We start from the raw sequence: 18,841 nt of genomic DNA, 5'->3' as shown, positions 1-18,841 counted from the left end.
CAGCCAGGCCCCCAAGGTCACCATTCATCCTATTAGGACTCCTGTCAGGCACTGAGGTGGTGTAGGGCTGTGGTTAGCGGTGGAACAAGACAGACAAGGAATGAGAAAACAAACTTAGAATGCTTTCTCCAGCACGTGGATGGAGGAAGGAGCGGGGCCGTGACCATGGAACCTGTCTCCAGAGTAATCCACGTGTGAACAAGGCCCCTCAGCAAGCTCAGACCTTAGAGAGGGACCTACGTCTTCCAGGATGCTGAGTGGGAGACTGGGGGGACAGGGAGGGAGGGGGCTAGAGGTAAACAGAGTGGGCGACCATCAGCATGGAAGACGGCATGGGTAGAATCCATGACGTCTGCTGCTCCAGTGTCCACCAAAGAGCGTGGGGCAATGACCAGGCTGGAGAGAGACAGAGGCAGGGCACAGAGTGCCCTGTGGCTGTGACACAGAGCGTGGACTTTCTGTTGCGAGCCATCACACATCCTGTGAGTATGAAACCACCCAGCCTGGGACATTCACCATCTTCCCTTCTAGCTATTTGTGTATATTCAACAGCATTGCCCTACTGTGCAATCACGTTCAGCCCCTCCCAACTCTGCATCCAGTGACCACCCCCCACACCGCCTCTGCAAACCACCTCGTCCTCTTGGTCCCTAAGATCGACATCTCAGGATTCTATCAATGAGTGTGACCACGCAGCGACTGCCTGCCTGTGCCTGGCTTCTGTGTGTGAGTGTCAATTAAAAACAAGATAGAGAGATCTAATTATTAAACCATTAAAAAAAGGAGTGTGACGATTTGCTAAGAGAGAGAAATGATGTTCTCTGAGCGTCATGTCATTAGCAGAAGGCAAATTTTGTTCAAGTGACTTGTGATAAGTTTGTTACAAAGACATTGCATTTTTAACTTTCATTCTCGATGTTTCTGATCTAAATCATAGCATACTAAATATTAATTTTTATTATTTAAAACAACACTTAAGGAATCTGATTTTTAGTTTTTGAGTCTTGTACCTCATGGTGTTTTTAATATCCATGAAAGACCACGGTTCTCCAAGGAACCCCGCCCCAGCCTCCATCCTGCCTGCACCTCTGCACCTCTCCTCCTCCCCTTTTCCATGTGACCTTGAGCAGGTCACGTGCCACAGGACACATCAACTTGCTCATCTGTCAATGGGGACAATAAGAAGCACAAAAGACACGTGAAGATCCCACGAAGCTATACGAGCACAACGTACACCTGGTCCACAGCGAGATCAGCACATGCTAGCTTTAAGCCAAGCCCGTGACAAGTAGAGGCTGAGTGTCATTTAGGTCCTGCACCATTACCGCTGCCAGAGTGAGCAGGGCAGAGAAATACCCTCTCCAGTGGTGGGAGGGACAGTGAACTAGCCAGCAAGAAAGCTGTCACAGCCATCAGTGCTACCTGAGAACCAAGACAGAGATGGAGAGGGAGGGCGGGGCGGGGCTTGGAGATTTGACCTCTGTAACTGGGAAAACTTTGTAGAGGTCATATTTGAATTAAGACCCAAAGAAGGTGATGTGATCAGGCTGGTGCCTTGCTGCCCTACTCACTCCCCACCTAGTGGAACAAAGCTTGGCACAAGGAGGTGACCAGATCTGATGTGGTTAACACGTCTTGGGGACCAGCATTCCTGGCCAAGAGAACAGCATGTTCAAAGAGCAGGAGCTCAACGATCACAAAAGAATGGAGTTGAAATGCACCAGACCCTGGGGGCTGCCTTTTGAGGTTTCACGTGCCTGGAGGAGACCTGAGTCAACCCCAGCCACACATGGGGACATGTCTACAGGCTTGCACGGGCCAAGGTTCCAGAATCATCCTGCCTCTGTCTCCACATGAGGAAAAGCTAAAAGCCCGGAACCCATGGCTGACTTCTCTCCCTTGTACGGGTAACACTCCCATCTCAGGGTGACAGAGGACAGGAGTTGCTTCATGTGTCTGGCTAGTGGTGGGACAGACTGATAGCACAGTGGAAACTCACATTCAAAAGACATCATCTTCTGTAAAATAAGATTGCACCATCCAACCCTGGTAGTGAATATTTAACTTCAACCCGAGCGGTGGGCTGGAAGCGAGGTCCTGTGCATTGGGGTCCGACCCACTTGAACCACGAGCATCACAGAGTCCGCCCCTCCCCCAACACTCAATTTATGTCTTAGCAAAATCATTACAGAGAACATGGGACTCCTCGTGTCCTCCCTCCGTCTCTCTCCATTAGAAGCCAGGTGTGATGTTGGCAGTTATCAGACATCAGTTTTTGGCCTGGATTTGCAGAGTGGAGATAGGGGAAGGAAGGGATCTGCTCATCCCCATAAAGGGTAAAACCCTTTGCAAACAACCTGCGTTTCCTCTTGGGGCACCAAGAGCAAGACATAACAGAGGGATCCCCGGCTGTACCCCACAGCTTTGAGAAACCAGGGATGGGCTTCAATATAGACGCTGGATTTCATCAAGAAAGCAGCTCACCTGCATGGGGGGGTGGGCAGAGAGAGAGGCATGTGGCCAGCCTGATGGCATTTAGGGTTGGCTGAGCCTGCAGGACCCCTCCCTATGGAGATCAGATGAGACCAGCTCAAACTGGTTACAGCTAAAATAATAACAGTTAATAGAGGAAATAAATCCCCCCGTCCTTGTTCCCAGTCCATGACTTGATTTAATTAGATTATCCAGATTAGTAAATGCTATCTCATTTAATAGAGAGGAGTTAACCTTTCCAGTAACCTAAGACTTCACCCATATTCACTTGTTTAATCTTCACAAGAGCCTGACTTATCAACTATTTTACAGAAGAGAAAAGTGAGGCTTAGAGAGGTCAAGTCGCTGGCCCAGGCTCACACAGCAAGTAAGCAGCAGAACTGGAAATAAAGCCATAGTCTGGGCATGTAACCACTGTGCCACACTGCCTTCTCCGGTCACGTGGCTGCTGCCTGATCCCACATCTACACAGCAGAGCCCATGATGCCCTGTGATACCAGCTACCACCACTGTGGAAGGAGAGGTCTTCCTCAAGTCCTCTACCAATGAGTGCCTATGTGACCTTGACCACATACCTGACGCCAACTCGGCCCATTGTGAGTTGGTGCCAGTCACCACCCTGGCCTCTCTGGGGTGTTGTGACAACTCACAACACAGGCACCCAGAGCACAAGGTAAGATTCATCCCCACAGCTGCTGGGAGTCATGATTTATACAACCACTGGGGAGAACTTTGGGCAGTAGCTACCAAAACCAAACGTGTGCCTGATCTGTGACCAGACACTATACACCTGGGTGTATTCCCAAGAGAGATGGGTGTTTCAGTCACCAACCAACAGATACAAGAGTGCCCAGAGCCCTGACGTGGGGACAGCCCAGTGTTCAACAATGGAGAATGACAGCACGACCAGACAATAAAATGCTAGTCGGCAACTAGAGTCACTAGTGGCAGCAGAGGGGCACAGAGGGACACAGAGGGACAGTGCAGAGGGAAGAAGGGGCACAGGTGTGTTGACTGGGAGGAGGTCTAAGAGATTCTCTTGGAGTGTCCCAAATCCACAAGACCGACTCTCACTCATTCACTTCAGCGACAAGCACCTTCTACATGTTGTGCCATCTGGAGACAGGGAGGGGAAGTCTGTCCTTCCCAGTCTGACACTCACAGGAAAACTGTCAATTCCACTGTGTGTCCTAGAAAGCACAGCCATCCTGGAAGATTTAGGGACATCACTAAATAGATTTCCTCTCTTATCTGGTGGGAAGCAGGGGCAGGAGGAGAGATGGCAGGGGGTGCTCCACAGGACAGGACAGCAGACCCACTCGGGGGCGGTGCCTGAGGTCCCCGGTGTCCCTCACTGCTTCACTGGCTTGCTTTAATCAGAACCAGGTGGCCAGAATCACATGCAACATGTGAAGCAGAAGAATCAGAGCTGCCATGTCTTGCCACCGAGTATCAGCTTCGTCCTTCTGCTCCTAATGCCCTTATCTCTTCGGTGCACTTGGAGTTCTGCAGACAGACTTCACGGAAGGCACATTAGCAGTGAGACATGGAGCATGCCCAGAAGCCGGGGCTCGGGTGGGTGACTCCTGTGACTCCGCACGCCTGCTACAGTGGAAATGCCCAGGATGGACAAGGGTTCCTCCACTCACTCAGTCTCTGAAGCCAGGTCCCAGGGAGATCTTTCTAAAATGCCATCAGACCAAGACAATCAGTCACCAGCTATCAATCCTTCAGAGATGATTCGCCTCTGCAAGTCACAGTGAAAATTCAACTCTGTACCCCCTAAGCAGCTCCAGGTGCACCTGCTGCTTCTGCACCCAACCCCAACGTCCCCTCCTCCACGAAGCTGTCTGTGGTGACTTGTGTGTGCCACCCCTGTTTTGTCTCCTGCCTCCACACCTCAGTCACAGGCTCCTTTTCATCACTCACTGTCCTCTCTCTGAGACAGTGAGACCATGGAGGGGGCGTGGATCTTCCACCTCTGTGCATCTTCCAACTCCAGAGACAGTGACAGCAAGAGAATTTAAGGGGACAAAGAAAGAGGAAGACATGAGTAGGGGAAAGGGGGATGGCAGACAGAGAGTGCTTGTGACAGGTGGTCGATGCAGCTGGAGGGATTAAGGTAGTGTCTGTGTACAATGCCCTTCTGATGGCCCATGATGGAGGGCTGAAAATCTGACAGTCAGATTTGAGGAGAGAATTCACTGTGAGCTCTGTCTGTGGTCAGGGGATATGGTCCCCGGACATTGGAAGACCAGGGTTGGTGCAGAGAAGGAGACGAGGTGGAGCCAAGATAGAGGCCAAAGTCAAGCTCATAACAGGAAGAGCTCACATTCTGTCTTCACATCACATAGGGAGGCTGGGGGTTGCTCCTAGGGACAGTAGTGGTCCAGCAAGAGGCTGGGACCAGCCTCAGATTGGTAGTAACAAAGCAAAATGCCTGGGATGCAGGCAGAGGGGAGGATAGCAGCCTATGAGTGGACAGGAAGCAAAGGGAGGAGCTCTGTGCTGGCCGCTCTGAGCTTTCCCTCCTGCACCCAGAGCAGACATCACCAGTCAATGGTGCTGCTCCCTCCTGCTGACTACAGCTAGGACCTGACACTCTCTGCCTAGGGCTGAGCCCAACCTGTCTGACATCTATAAACAGAGTCGCCTGTTTCCCATCCCTGATTACAGGCAACATAACCCAGGGCAAGGGGTGGAAGGGTCTTGGAGACCTGCATTTTACAGACAAGCAAGCCAAAGTCCTTGGCATGTTGGTGGCAGAAGCAGAAGTGAAATCCATCCCAATGCTCCAAGCTCCTTCTTCTACACTCTGCTGCCTCTCAGCGTGGGAAGCAGGGAGCAGGCCTGTCAACACTCACAGCAATTACCAGCCAAAGCAGAAGTGACAGGCACACCCACCTCCACAAGGAACTGGCTCTTTTTTTTTTCTTTTCCTTCTAGAATCTGGCATCAAACCTCAGTGAATTCTCAGCGGAAGTAAAAGCTGGGTGCCTGGGTGTATATGCAAGGATACCACACAGAAATGAAGGAGAGCTTTGCCTCTGTCTCTCTGAAAGACACAGATCATTTTTGCTAAATTCCAAAAGGTGGCAGCATTCCATTAAATATTCATTTGCTTCTGAGGTTGCTGCAGGGGGCTTCCTGAACAAGCAACATGGCAGAAGTTAAGACATCCAGAAGGCCAGCCCATCATGGGTTCAGGAAAGGCAGAAGAGTCTGATTCCCCAAGGGGAAGAGTGGAAGATGCTGAACAGAAAGAATGGAACACTGGGTTCCAAGGGAGGGAGACACCTCGAGTCATCTCAGGGCTGAATCTGTGTACACAGATGCTAGGTGACCCCAAGTTCACACCTCTAGCCTGTGGGCAGGACCTGCAACTAACCTCCAACCCACAGGAAAGGTGATAGGTTCCACACCTGTGGTGATGTCAGGAAATACATATATAGACTCCATCTTGCCAGCAAGCTCTAGAGACTGGAATTTAGAAAGTGCTAGTGAGAACTGCCTGCAGAGCAGACACACGGCGGGAACTGAGGTCACCTCTAGGAGATGAGGGTGGCTTCTGTATCTACAAGCAACTGTGCTATTCCAACAACCAGTGGGCTCCAGATGAGAGACCCCAGCCCTGCCACCACTCTGTGAGACTGTGAGACCCTACTCAAAGGACCCAACTCAGCCATGTCCAGACCTGTGACCCACAGAGAGTGTGAGCTTGTAGACCGGTGTTGTCTTAGCAAGCTGCTTATGTTTTCTTATGCAAAGGCAGAAAATGAATAAAGCACATTTCTGTTACAGGAAAGGATGGGAGTTGTAAAATCTGGCTCTGGAATGAAGCAGAACCACAAGGAAATCGGGACTGTTCCACTTAACTGCACTATAACTGTAGGATAATTGAGAAAGAGAAAACATGACTTTGTAATGGTCTCTGTGCAGGGTGGTGGCACCTCTACCCAGCTCAGGATGCCTTTGCTCCAGGTGAATCCAAGGACAGTCAGATCCTCCCTGATCTCATTCCAAATGCCTCTTGTCACATAACCAGTTGAATGCAGATGATTCTAGAATTTAAGGGCAGGACAGCTATATTTTATTCCCACAGCCTGTCACCTCCACACAATTATGTCATCTAGAACCTAAGGGAAGTCACAATGCATGCTAAAACGTCAAAAAAGCATGGCTCTCCACCTTAGATGCATCCAGGGCAGAAAGGCTGGCCTGCAGCCTGGTACCTTCTAATGTAACCTTTAACATGTAATTTCACCAGGTGTGAAGTTCACCTTACCTGATGACTCTGGAGTCAACCTCAGACCTGGAATCAAGATCCAAAAGTGTTCCCCAAACCACCAGCAGAACCAGCTGGCCTCTCCTTCAGCTCATCACAGGAGTCAGCATGGTCCAAGTTCAAGTTGCACTGCTGACCCCTGTTAGCTATGAGATGCTGAGCAAGTCACTGTCCTCCCACCGAACCTCAGTTTCCTTGTCTGTGCACAGGGGTGTGAAACCAGTGCCCACCTTGGTCTATTCCCAGAAGTGAATGAGAGAATACATGTAAAATGCCAAGAGCAATGGCGGCTACTTCCTGCTGCTGACAGTGCTGTTGCCATGAGCACCATCCCATAATACTAGATGCAGGTGAGATGTACTTGTGATATCCAGTGGGAGGACCGTCAAGGAGGTGGAACCAACATGGAAAGTGGGAGATCACAAGTAGCAGAGCTAGCCAATTCCCACACAGCCCAGGTAGCAATTTCCAGGGCCTGGGACACTGCATCCTGGAGCAGCCAGTGACCAAAGGGTCTACCTACTGGTCATGACTCAGTCTTAGTATTCCTGTTTCACCCTCCAAGGTTGTGCCAGCATTACCATGACAACCAAACTTTTACCCTTCAGTGGCTGTCCTGGAAAACCTCCTAAACACCCAAAATCTGCTGCTTAACTTTATAATGTCATCATCAATATTATTATTACTACTACCAAGACAAGCAACCAGTCACTGTAAAAAAAATTAATAGAAGACTCCAAGACAAATGCAAGAGCCACCTGCTTCACTGAGCTTTCCACCCGCCTTGCTGACATTCCTATGCACTTCCAGAGAAAGGGGATCTATGGAGATTAAGGAATATAATTGTACATAACTGAAACCGCATGGTAGATTCTGGATTGCTCTCCGCAATATGTCCTAAACATCTTTCCAAATCAGTAAGCATAAATCCTCACCACCAAATCCTAGCAATAGCTTGGAATTGGATTTTATGAACACACATGATTCACTTAAACAATCCCTTACTCATGGATATGGGGCATGTGTTTTTAAAAGTTTTTGCTCCAACTGTCATCTGTTTGATAAATACATAAACACATCTTCTTACATATGTACAGTCAGCCATTTCCCATGGTGGAAATTCACAGAATGTCCTGATTTTCCCTTGGGGGGGGTCGCAGAGTTTTAGGGGTCTGATAGAAGGGGACTTATAAGATCAAAGAATGAGCAGGTTTTACCTTCTGAAATATGAGAGGCAAAGTGCCATCCAGAAAAACTGCCACCATAAGAGGTCACAGAAATGACCCCTTCCACCATATGACATGTGCCATGAGTGCCAGCCAGGACCCAGACCAGCGGTGCTGTGGACACCACAGCTGGGAAGGAGGAGGGGGCTGGAGCCTCGGATCTTCACAGCATGACTCTCAGTAAATGACCAACCTTGCATCCTCAGGGAACAACGGGGGGAGACCATCAGGATGAAGAACATCTTTGCTTCCTGCAGAAAACACATCTGCCTCACTGAGCTGAGGCTCGTAGTGCAACACCCATTCACCCCAACACAGCTGAACCCCCAGGGGCCCTTGTTAGCCCCTGAACACAGAGTGATCAAAGCTACCTTTGACCTCAGTTGACACTCATTGGGCATCTTCGCCTTAGGATGGTTCAACTTGACAATTTCAGGATGGTGTGACAGCGTACCATTCTGCTTTTTTATTTTCAGTACTGTGCAGTAGTCAGTAAATTATGTCGGATACTCAATATTTGATTGCCAAATAAATAGGCTTGGTATTGGATGACTGTACAACTGTGTTTGGAGCCTAGGTAAGGTTCTTAGCTAAGCTATGACCTTCAGTAGCATAGGTGTATTAAATGTATTTTCCTTTTTTTTTTCTTTTTTTCTCTTTCTTTTTACTATTTAGACTTAGTTTATTGATATGCACAAAGTAATTTGCTGGGATTTTGATTGGATTACAATGAATCTATAGACCAGGTTGGGAAGAACTGGCATTTAACTATCGAGTTTTCCTATCCATGAACACAGTATATCTCGGTACGATGTGAATTTCCCACTTATGGTATTTACAACCTATTGTGATTTTGTGAGGTCCCAACCCTATAGTAAGTCAGGGGATGTCTGTTTGTTCCTTTTGAAAACTCCTGCACCACCAACTTCAAGACTCTTTGGAGAGGAAGTCATTTCCTGTCTGTGGCTCATTTTGCTGTCTGTAAGACATTGTTATGTTTTCTTTCCATAGACTTGGTGCAGAATTACAAGATGTTATCCAAACACAAAGAATATGTGAGGTTCCTGGCAACCCCTCCTTGTGTGGTCTCTTCTCACAGCTTGGTGAGGACTGGTCTGTGTGGCCAATGGACACAGCTGTATTCAACCATCTGTAGACTAGCAGAGGTGTGACACCTGTCTGAGACCAGGTCACACGAGGCCTGTGGCTTCTACCGTGCTCAGTCTCTCTGCCTCTCTCTTAGCTTGCTCTCCCTGGGGGAAGCTATCCACCATGTCTTGAGGATGCTCAACAGCTATGAGAAGGTGGAGGGTGAGGCACAGAGGCCTCCTGACAATAGCTACATAAGTGACCCATGTTGGGAGCAAACCCTCCAGCCCTAGCCATGACACAGTCACCCCTGCTCATGAGAGACCCTAAGGCAGGACCACTCCTGACTCTGACCCCAGAAATGCAAGGCAGTGAATGCTGCTGAGTTAAATAATGTCATATGAGGACGTGAGAGTCATTATTTCATACACGTGAGCTCTGATTCACCTTCCAGTTCCATGAATTACCTTTTCCACCTGCCAAGTGGGAAGAACATACCACAGACTTGGTGTGAGCTGCATTCTCCCAGCTGCTTGACCAGGGTGGGTCAGCAGGTGGGTCCAGGCCAAGTGACTTGGGCACAGGGCCTTTGCTTCACCCAAGTGTGGCTCTCTCTACCCACATGGTGGGGCCAGAGAGGACATCATGAGAACAGACATGGAGAACGTGAACTACAGAGTGGGACAAGAGAGCCTGGGTGGGCTTGTCACTCTCATAGCCCCGTCCCTTCTCCAGCAGCACAGGTAAACTTTCCTCTCAGGAGAGCATCCTGAGGTCCATTATGAAAACCCACTTTTGGGAGTAAGGATGGAGGCCTTTAGAGACCCCAGCATGCACTGAAACCCACGAGTGGGCAGGGTCCAGGTCAGCTAAATGATTTAGTCCCCACCGTTCACTGATCACCAGCACACTGCACGACTCCCACGCCATTTTTAAGTCAGCCACTTTTTAAATTAATTAAACATTTGCATAGCAACAGCACAAGTGGAAACCAGAATCGCTTGCTGTCGACATAGAGAAGATCGACATAAAACAGCAACATGGCCCTCAGGCATCATGAACCACCCCGTGGTCACCAACAGCCCACAGACCCCACGGAAGGGGCACGTCACCCATCACTGCACTCCTGAAGGGTGGCATGGGAGACTTTGGAAGTATCAGGGCAGGAGCCTCTTGGCCACTATTTCCACAGGTGACACATGGCAGTGCACAGGAAGCCACCTCTGGCATCACCCAGAGTCAGACACCCAAAGGCTCCAAGTCTAAGGGCACAGTGGCAGCCCCCAAGATGTGCCAACATCTCTGTCTGCACCATGAGGACCACCAGGCCACAGGAACGTCCTCCAGCTCCTTCCTGCAGCCGGGGTCCTCACACCAGGACTGCAGACCCCGCTGGCCACACCTCTTCTCCACTGGGCCCTGGTCCTCCTCAGACAGTGGCACCCAGCTTCCCCATCCCAGAGCAGAGGCTGGGGACAAGGCCTGGGTGGCTCCTAAGAGAAGCTGACAAGTGCTCAGGGAACTTTACCCGCTTCTACCCAGCTCCTGCTCCAGCCAGATCCCAAAGAAAACCAAACACCGCCCGTGACTCAGACAAAGTCACTCAACTCAAGTCGTTGGGCAAACGCCTCTACTTACCGAGCCTTGGGGACTGCTCCTGGCATGGGAGGGGACAGCCAGCTTCTCACACGGGCAGTCCTGCAAAGACAAAGCACAGATGGTTGGGGAACAAGGATGGGATAAGAATTCTGGAGGGCAGGAGCCTGTGTGAGGGGAACCCCAGACGTGGCGCCATAGTTACCCACGGTGTCCCGTGTCTGCACCTGTCCCCTGCGGGGGTCCAGTCCTTCTCATGTGGCCACCAGGCATGTGGCCAGTCTGTATGGAAATGTACTGTGAGTATAAAACACACACTGGATTTTGACGTCACCGTGAAGAAAAGCAATATGAAATATTTCATTAATAGTAACAGCTCATTAGTGTTTTATATCGATTCCATGTCAGAATGACAATACTCAAGAATCTATAAAATACAGTGCTGTTTAAAAGTATAAATATATTATAAATTGTAAAAACTAAATGTATTGTTACAATTAAATTCATCAGGGCTTTTTTTTTAACCTTTTAATGTGACTACTAGGAAAATTTAAATTGCCTCTGTGATTCTACTGACATCTCAATCAGGCAGTGCTGGTCTAGGTCTCTCTGTGAGTATAGACGCTCCATCCCAGCCCAAGGACACAGGCGTCCTAAGCTACACCCAGCTGCCAGCTACTGAGTAGGGTCACCTGCCTGCCTTCTTACCAGCACTGCTCACACAAGCAGAGTGCCTGCGGTGCTGTGTGCTAAGTACTTCTGCATGGAGCACCTGTGGGGCTGTGTGCTGAATGCTCTCTGAGCACCCTCTCCCTTCACCCTCACGAGGTCACCAAGAGGTGAGTCTTCACCACAGCCCCATTTCCCAGCAAAGAAGCTGCCGAGAGGCGAGGGGTCTACTCCAGGAACCCAGCAGGCTATGTGAAGCCTGTGGCTGGAACTGAGCAGGTGTGCTGCAAACCCCAGGTGAGTCACCCCTGCCTCGATGCCTGCCCCTTCTTTCCTGTGCTGCACACTAAGAAATCCTCAGCTGGGGATGGTGGTACACAACTGTAATCCCGGCACTTAGGAGGGTGAGGCAGGAGGATCAAGAATTCAAGGCCAGCCTGGGCTACATAGCAGGAACCTGTCTCAAAAAAAAAAAGCTGGGGTGCAGTGGCTCATATCTGTAATCCCACCCAGCTTCTTGGAAAATGGAATTCCGGGGAATCACCGTTCAGGCCAGCCCAGGGGAAAACATTACTGAGACCCCATCTCAATAAATAAGCCCGGTATGGTAGTATATACCTGTGATTGTAGAAGGACTGTAGTCCAGGCCAGCCTGGGCAAAACCACAAGACCTTACCTGAAAAACAACCAAAGCAAAAGGGCTGGTGGTGTGGTTCACATACTGGAGCCCCTGTCTACAAGAGTGAGGCCCTGAGTTCAAATCCCAATGTCACCAAAAGACAACAACAAATTCGTGAACACTAGCCAGGACCCATGGGGTCAGGATTCGTTTCTTGACATTTTCTGCAAGCAAAAAGAATGAAAGAGAAAACAACCCTAGGTCACACAATGCAGGAAGTAATTTAGAATCACCCTGGAGACCAGGGTCCTGCCGTGTGGTGTCAAGGCAGAGACACCAGCCTCAGAGGCGACATTGCAATGATTTGTACCAGGAAATGTAAATAAATAGCACACCAGCTCTCTTGTCCCCTTGTGGTCCCAGGCCAGCAGGGCCAATGCAGCCTCAGACTCCATCCCAAGAGCGAGGCAGACGCTGAGATGCCCTCAGCCAATGCCAGCTGGCAGCAAGTGACACCAGGGTGGAGGGACCTCAGGGCAACACCCAGAAGTCCACAGGCCACCATCTCCTCTCACAGGGCTCCTGGGCGGTCACCACCCCATCCCTTGCCTGTCCCCAGCATGGCAGCAGCCAGCATCCCAAGTTCATCCTCCTATCACCTGGGATCCACCTGCCTGACCCCAAATCGACCTTCAGCTGGGAGCTCAGGCTGCCCTCGAACTCCCAACTTCGACCATGTCCTGTCAGTGTCACCCAGGGCTCCTCCACCCCACACTGCTAAATTGAGAGACAAAAATCAGCTCCCTGTAAAGTCTCTTCTTCTCCCGGGGGCAAAGGAACCAGTGTAAGCGGGCACCATGGTTTTTTTCCCCCTTGGAACACCACCTGCCCTGTATTTGACTGACTATGTTGCCTATTACCATATAAATTGTTTCAGACTGAAGGGGGAAAAAGTATCAATCTCCTTTCAGTAAGTCATAAAATAAAGAAATCAATTTCAAGGTCAATTTAGCCCAAATAACACCTTTTTTGTAACATTCAATCTCCTTTGAAACACTGCGCTGCTGTCTAAGACATCAGGAGGCAAGCTTCAGAAAACCAGAGCCTGGACCCGTTGCAGTGCAAAATTGAACTAGGCAGGGTTAACCAGATCCAGCAAAGTGACCCTCTAGCACACCAGCACAGGGGCGGGGACAGGGAGCTGCACGGGGGCCAGGTAGAGCTGGGTTCCAGGTATGAGTCTGGCTGGCTGGCTGTGACTGGGATAAGTTAATCAACCTCTCTGAGCCTCAGAGTTCTGCACCCATAAAATTACTTCAAATGACGTCTGAGCTGTGTGACTTTCTAGCCAGTCCTCCGTGGAGTGTGCCAAACTTTTGTGCAGCACCCCATGTTGCAAAGTTTGAGAATCCTCTGTGTCGACCCAAGGGCCCGTGTGATTAAAGGTTCTGGCCTCCAGGTGGCGCTGTTGGGAGGTGGTGGAACCTGTCCTCAGGTCTCTGCAGGGGGATTGGAAGGTGGCTCTCTGGGGACGTCTTGGTAGTCCTCCTGAGGGCTGGCGTAAGAGCCTGGGTGGCCTCATCCCGTCCCTGTGGTCATTTGCTTCTGCCATTGCTGCGTGCCACGGTGTGATGTACCCGAGACCTGGGCCAATGTCCTGTGGCTACAAACCGCGGGCTACATAAACCCTCTCTCTGTATACAGGCAGCAGCTGCGGGTGCTTCGTCTTGGCAACGCAAAGCTGATTGACAGTCCTGATCAACAAGAGCGAGCCCAGCAGCTCAGGAACCAGGGCTGGGCCCCATAACATCTCAGCGACATGCTGAGCTCTGTCTGTGAGTTTCTTCCTCCTAAAGACCGAAGTCACGATGCTACCAGCTTCCAGCAAGAGAACCATCATCTTCTTTATTTTGAGACAGGGTCTCGCTACACAGCCCAGGCTGGCCTTGAACTCACACCGTCCTGCCTCAGCCTCCTGAATGCTGGGATTATAGACATGTACCACTGTACCCAATCTCATCACCATCATTTTATGGGTGATAAATGGACTCAGAGGGGTCAAGTGACACACTCAAGGGTGACCAGCTGAGGAGGGACCTGACTGTCAGGTAGCTGACCACAGCACACAGGACACGTCCCTTAAAACTCTGCCCGTGGCTTGGTCACATTTCCTCCCTCACACCCCAACCCATGGCCATCAGTGATGTGACCCCAAAAATGTGACCCCAGTGGCTTCTGATGGTGTGTCCGGGACCCAGGAGATGGGGGAGCCTATTTTTTAATGTGTGGTACAAAGGAGTTTCATGGTGATAGCCCCAAAATGCACACCGTGTACTTTGATCAAATTCACCCAGTATTCCGTGTCCCTGTCCCCCCCCCCCGCTTTTTAAACAGGTCTCATTATTTCACCCATCATTTGAATAACTGATTATATTCACCCCATCACTCTCCTCCTCCCATTGGTTCCCATCCCCACACGGTCCCTTTGTTTTACCATCATGTCATTCATTTTGTTAAGGTCTCAATGCCACACGTGCAAGAGAACATGTGAATAACCAAGTTATGGAAACAGCCAAGATGCCCCACCACTGACGAATGGATCAAGAAAATGTGGAATGGAATTTTATGCAGCCATGAAGAAGAACGAAATGTTATCATTCACTGGTAAATGGATGGAATTGGAGAACATCATTCTGAGTGAGGTTAGTCTGGCCCAAAAGACCAAAAATCATATGTTCTCCCTCATATGTGGACATTAGATCAAGGGCAAATACAACAAGGGGATTGGAGTTTGAGCACATGATAAAAGCGAGAGCACACAAGGGAGGGGTGAGGATAGGTAAGACACCTAAAAAATTAGCTAGCATTTGTTGCCCTCAATGCAGAGAAACTAAAGCAGGTACCTTAAAAGCAACTGAGGCCAATAGGAGAAGGGGACCAGGAACTAGAGAAAAGGTTAGATCAAAAAGAATTAACCTAGAAGGTAACACCCACGCACAGGAAATCAATGTGAGTCAATGCCCTGTATAGCTACCCTTATCTCAACCAGCAAAAACCCTTGTTCCTTCCTATTATTGCTTATACTCTCTCTACAACAAAATTAGAAATAAGGGCAAAATAGTTTCTTCTGGGTATTGAGGGGGTGGGGGTGAGAGGGAGGGGGCGGAGTGGATGGTAAGGGAGGGGGTGGGGGCAGGGGGGAGAAATGACCCAAGCCTTGTATGCATATATGAATAATAACAAAATTTTAAAAAAAGAGAACATGTGACATCGTCTTTCTGGCTTCCTTCAATGAGCATGATAATACCTAGCTCCATTCATGTTGCTGCAAGCAACATAATTTCATTCTTTATGGCTGACTAGTACTCCGCTGTATAGATACACTACATTATCTGTTCTCATCAGTCAATGAACACCTGGGCTGATTCCATCACCTGTCTGTCATGAATAGTGCCATGAAGTGGGTGTGCAGGTGGGGAGCCCAACTTTGGGACATTTCCTATAAAGAGCGAGTCGTCCCCAGCCCTCTCACACACACTGCCGCAGCCTTGGCCTCACCAATGGCCGTAATCACTGGGTGTGCAATTTGTCAATGACGCCCAGGCGAACCTGATGCCCCTAGGAGGCCACGATACCAGGCAGCCCCAAACCGCCTTGCCCTGTCATTTCTACAAAGGCCAGCCCGACACCTCACCTGTCCTCCCAGGTGTCGCATTGCATCCCCTTTGTGTGACACCTCTGGTGCTAACAAAGGCCCAGCGGCTCCCCTGAGGTCCACTGAGCTGCACAGCCAAGGACCGTCCTCGGGGACACAGTGGCTCAGGTCCCACAACCCACCCAGCCAGTCCTCTGCTCTGCAGAGCAGCACCCATTGCACCTATGGGGAATGTGTCCAGGACTGGGGTCTTTGAACATGTCACCGGTCACAGGACTCAGAGTTGACCACATCTGGGGACACTTGTGAGGCAGGTGCTCCAGGCCTCCAGCTGTTGTTACTTTTCAAGTAGGCACTCTCATTTTCATCCAGAGCCAGCCTCAGATCAAGATCCTCCTACCTATGCCTCCTGAGCAGCTGGGATTACAGACTTGTACCACCACACTTGGCCGGTGAGTTGAGAAGGAATCTCGCTAACTTTTTGCACACGATGCTATGAACGATGATCCTCCCAATCTCTGCCTCCTGAGGAGCTGAGATTATGGCTGGATGCCTGGCTGGACTAACAGAGTTTTAAAGCAATCACATGTGTTAGCTTGAAATACGAATCCGAGGCTGCTCCCCCCGTTCTCCTTTGGATCTTATGAAGTGGAGTGTGCCAGCTGCGAACGTCACTGTTCTGTTTACCCAGGAAGACAGACACCCCTTTCCAGCTCATTAAAATCCCTCCTGCCCCATGCTCGCTGACCTCCCCTAAATCCTAACACACCCCAGACCTCCTCAAAGGCCTTGTAGTGAAGGAAAGATCCCCTCTCTTGGCTGCTCCTAGGAAATCGTTGGCCTGTCCTCGTCCCCCGGTCAGAAGCAACTGGGAAGGACCCAGCTGGCACCATTGTCCTGAACTCCTCCTGGAAGAATGGAATTAAAATGGTTACGACATCCATGTTCTGCCATCTTCTCAACTGCTTTTTTCTGGGCTGTCCTTGGCAGGAATCCCAGAAAGTCACCTTTAGTTAAACCAGGGCAGAGGAGTCCCTGCCACAGGGCCAGGAAGCAGAGCCAGGGTGGGTCCTCCAGGAGCCACCGTGACAGGACAGCTGTATGGGGTGGGTGGGGATGGAGCTGACACAGGCTGAAGGGCACAGGCTGCTGTGGGAGATGCCCGGGTGGGAATTAATGAATTAACTGGGAAACTGTCACATCCAGTGATCTGAGACCTTACCTAGTACGTCAAGTCAGGGAAGGTGTCCCCTAAGGAAGAACCAAGCAGTGACAAGAGGTGGCTGGAGCAGTGGGGTGACAAGCCCCCTGGCACAGGGAAGGGGAATTCCCTGCAAAGGATCAGGGTCAGCACTTCAGAGAGGGAAGGGGGGTTCTTAGAGCATGGCTAACCACAGGGAATGCTGGGGGACAGGCAGGACAGATGGAGGGATGGGTGGGAGGACATTACAGGGGCCTCCAGGGCATCCAAGAGTAAGGACACTAGGGAAGGGGAGGGGAGGGAGGAGGGGTCAGAAAGTGGGGCTCCCTGGGACTGGGGATGTAGAGGGGTGGCAGAGGGTGATCAGGACTTTCTGCAGGAGCATCTGGGGGACCCCTGGGGAAGTGCACACTGGTGGCACAGCTGTGACCTCACTGGAGAATTCGGGGTGTGGGTGTTTCATGCACTTGGACCTCTGAGACCTTTCACCTGTTTCCAACACGGTTCACAAGTGGCACCTCACAGAGGGCTCCCTGAGGGCCCTGAATTTCTGCTGAGCACCTGGAGGGCTCAGACTAACAGCTGTCAGCGCAAAATGAATAAAACAAGGCCGCCTGCTTCTCCACGGGCACCCACAGCCACAGACGCGCCTCCCTCCCATCAGCCTCTCGTGTTTTAACGCTGACAAGTCTGTCATTCCAGCCAATAACTTCTACTGTCAGAGTGTGCACAGGTGTACCTGTGGAGTTTGGGATCCAAGGTCCTTCTCTCTCTCTCTCTCTCTCTCTCTCTCTTTCTCTCTCTCTCTCTCTCTCACATACACAGACACACACACACACACAGAGTCCAATAGGAAACCTTGATGATCAGATAAAACAGAGGCCAAGCTGGTTTTCACCAGTATAACCAAGTGAGTTCATCCCACAGCATCTGCGAGAAATTACAAATACTCAAAACCTCCCGGGCAAGCTGTGTGCTTCTGCCATGCTGGGGGTCTAACCCAGGGCCTCGCACATGCTAAGAAGCGCTCTACCACCTAGCTACCCCCCGCCCAGTGCTGAAATTTGATTCTGCTTTTTGTTTCTGAGACCTGAAACAGAAAAACAAGAAGTCAGATTGGTCTTGACTTCTTGTGCTCCAGGGGTGTTCCCATCTTAGACTCGCAAGTGCTAAGATTTGAACCCAGGACCTCAAGCATATAAGGCACTATACCCTCAGCCCTTTTGTTTTTATTTTGTTTTTGAGACAGAGTCTTGCTTCCTTTGCTCCGGCTGGCCTTCAACTCCCAATCCTCCTTTCTCAATGTCCTAAATCATTGGGATTTCCGGTATTCACCGCCAGGTCAAGCTTGAAATTATATTCTTGAATCTGCCTTGACCTCATTTCCCCTGGTGTAATGTGAGGTTCTTCCTGACCCAAAAGAAACACCCAACATTCACTTGTGTCTGACTGAAGAACGCTATCGGTCCACTAGTCTCTCGCACTCAGTGTGAATGCTGAAACGTGAAGGTGCTTCATTACAGAAGGCTGCCCCAGCCTTGCTGGGTGTCACGCACAATCCAGCACAACACTGCCTTTCTAAAATCCATAACAGCAAATTCCAGACCCTCCTGGCCTCGGGGGATTGCAAAGCTGTAGTTACAGAATGGTGATTAACATATGAATAATAAAAGAAAAATGAAAAAAATAAATAAATAAATAAACAAAACAGATGAGAAGCAAGAAGGATTTAAAAAGCGAAACAACAAACTAAAAAAAAAAAAAAAAACCAGAATGGTGATTAACACCACTTGTAGACACTTGGTGTGCAAGGCACAGGCCAGGCAGCAAAGGGCAGGTAATGATGGACAAAGATGAGTGAAGAGATCATGCCTGTAATCCCAGCTACTTGGCGGCCAGAGGTAGGAGGACTGAGGTCCAAGTCCTGCTGGGGCAAAAGCTCAAGACCCTATCTGACGAACAAGTAAAAGCAAAAAGACTGGGGCGGTGGTTCAAGTGGTGGAGGGGT

General features: G+C 50.1%; 1 protein-coding gene across 14 annotated transcripts in view; it reads right to left on the bottom strand.

The window, feature by feature from the left end:
- Rbfox1 (RNA binding fox-1 homolog 1) overlaps positions 1-18,841 on the bottom strand; it is a 1,956,039-nt gene that overhangs the window by 1,744,129 nt on the left and 193,069 nt on the right. For all 14 annotated transcript variants that reach the window (XM_074060407.1, XM_074060396.1, XM_074060397.1 and 11 more), the window contains exon 2: positions 10,732-10,791. In XM_074060407.1, the coding sequence (XP_073916508.1) occupies positions 10,732-10,791 (60 nt within the window). The remainder of the gene's footprint in view (positions 1-10,731; positions 10,792-18,841) is intronic.

This window comes from Castor canadensis, chromosome 17 (genome assembly GCF_047511655.1).
Source record: "Castor canadensis chromosome 17, mCasCan1.hap1v2, whole genome shotgun sequence".
Taxonomy (NCBI): Eukaryota; Metazoa; Chordata; class Mammalia; order Rodentia; family Castoridae; genus Castor; species Castor canadensis.
Note: the sequence above shows the minus strand (reverse complement) of the source record. Positions and strands in the feature narration are given on the sequence as shown.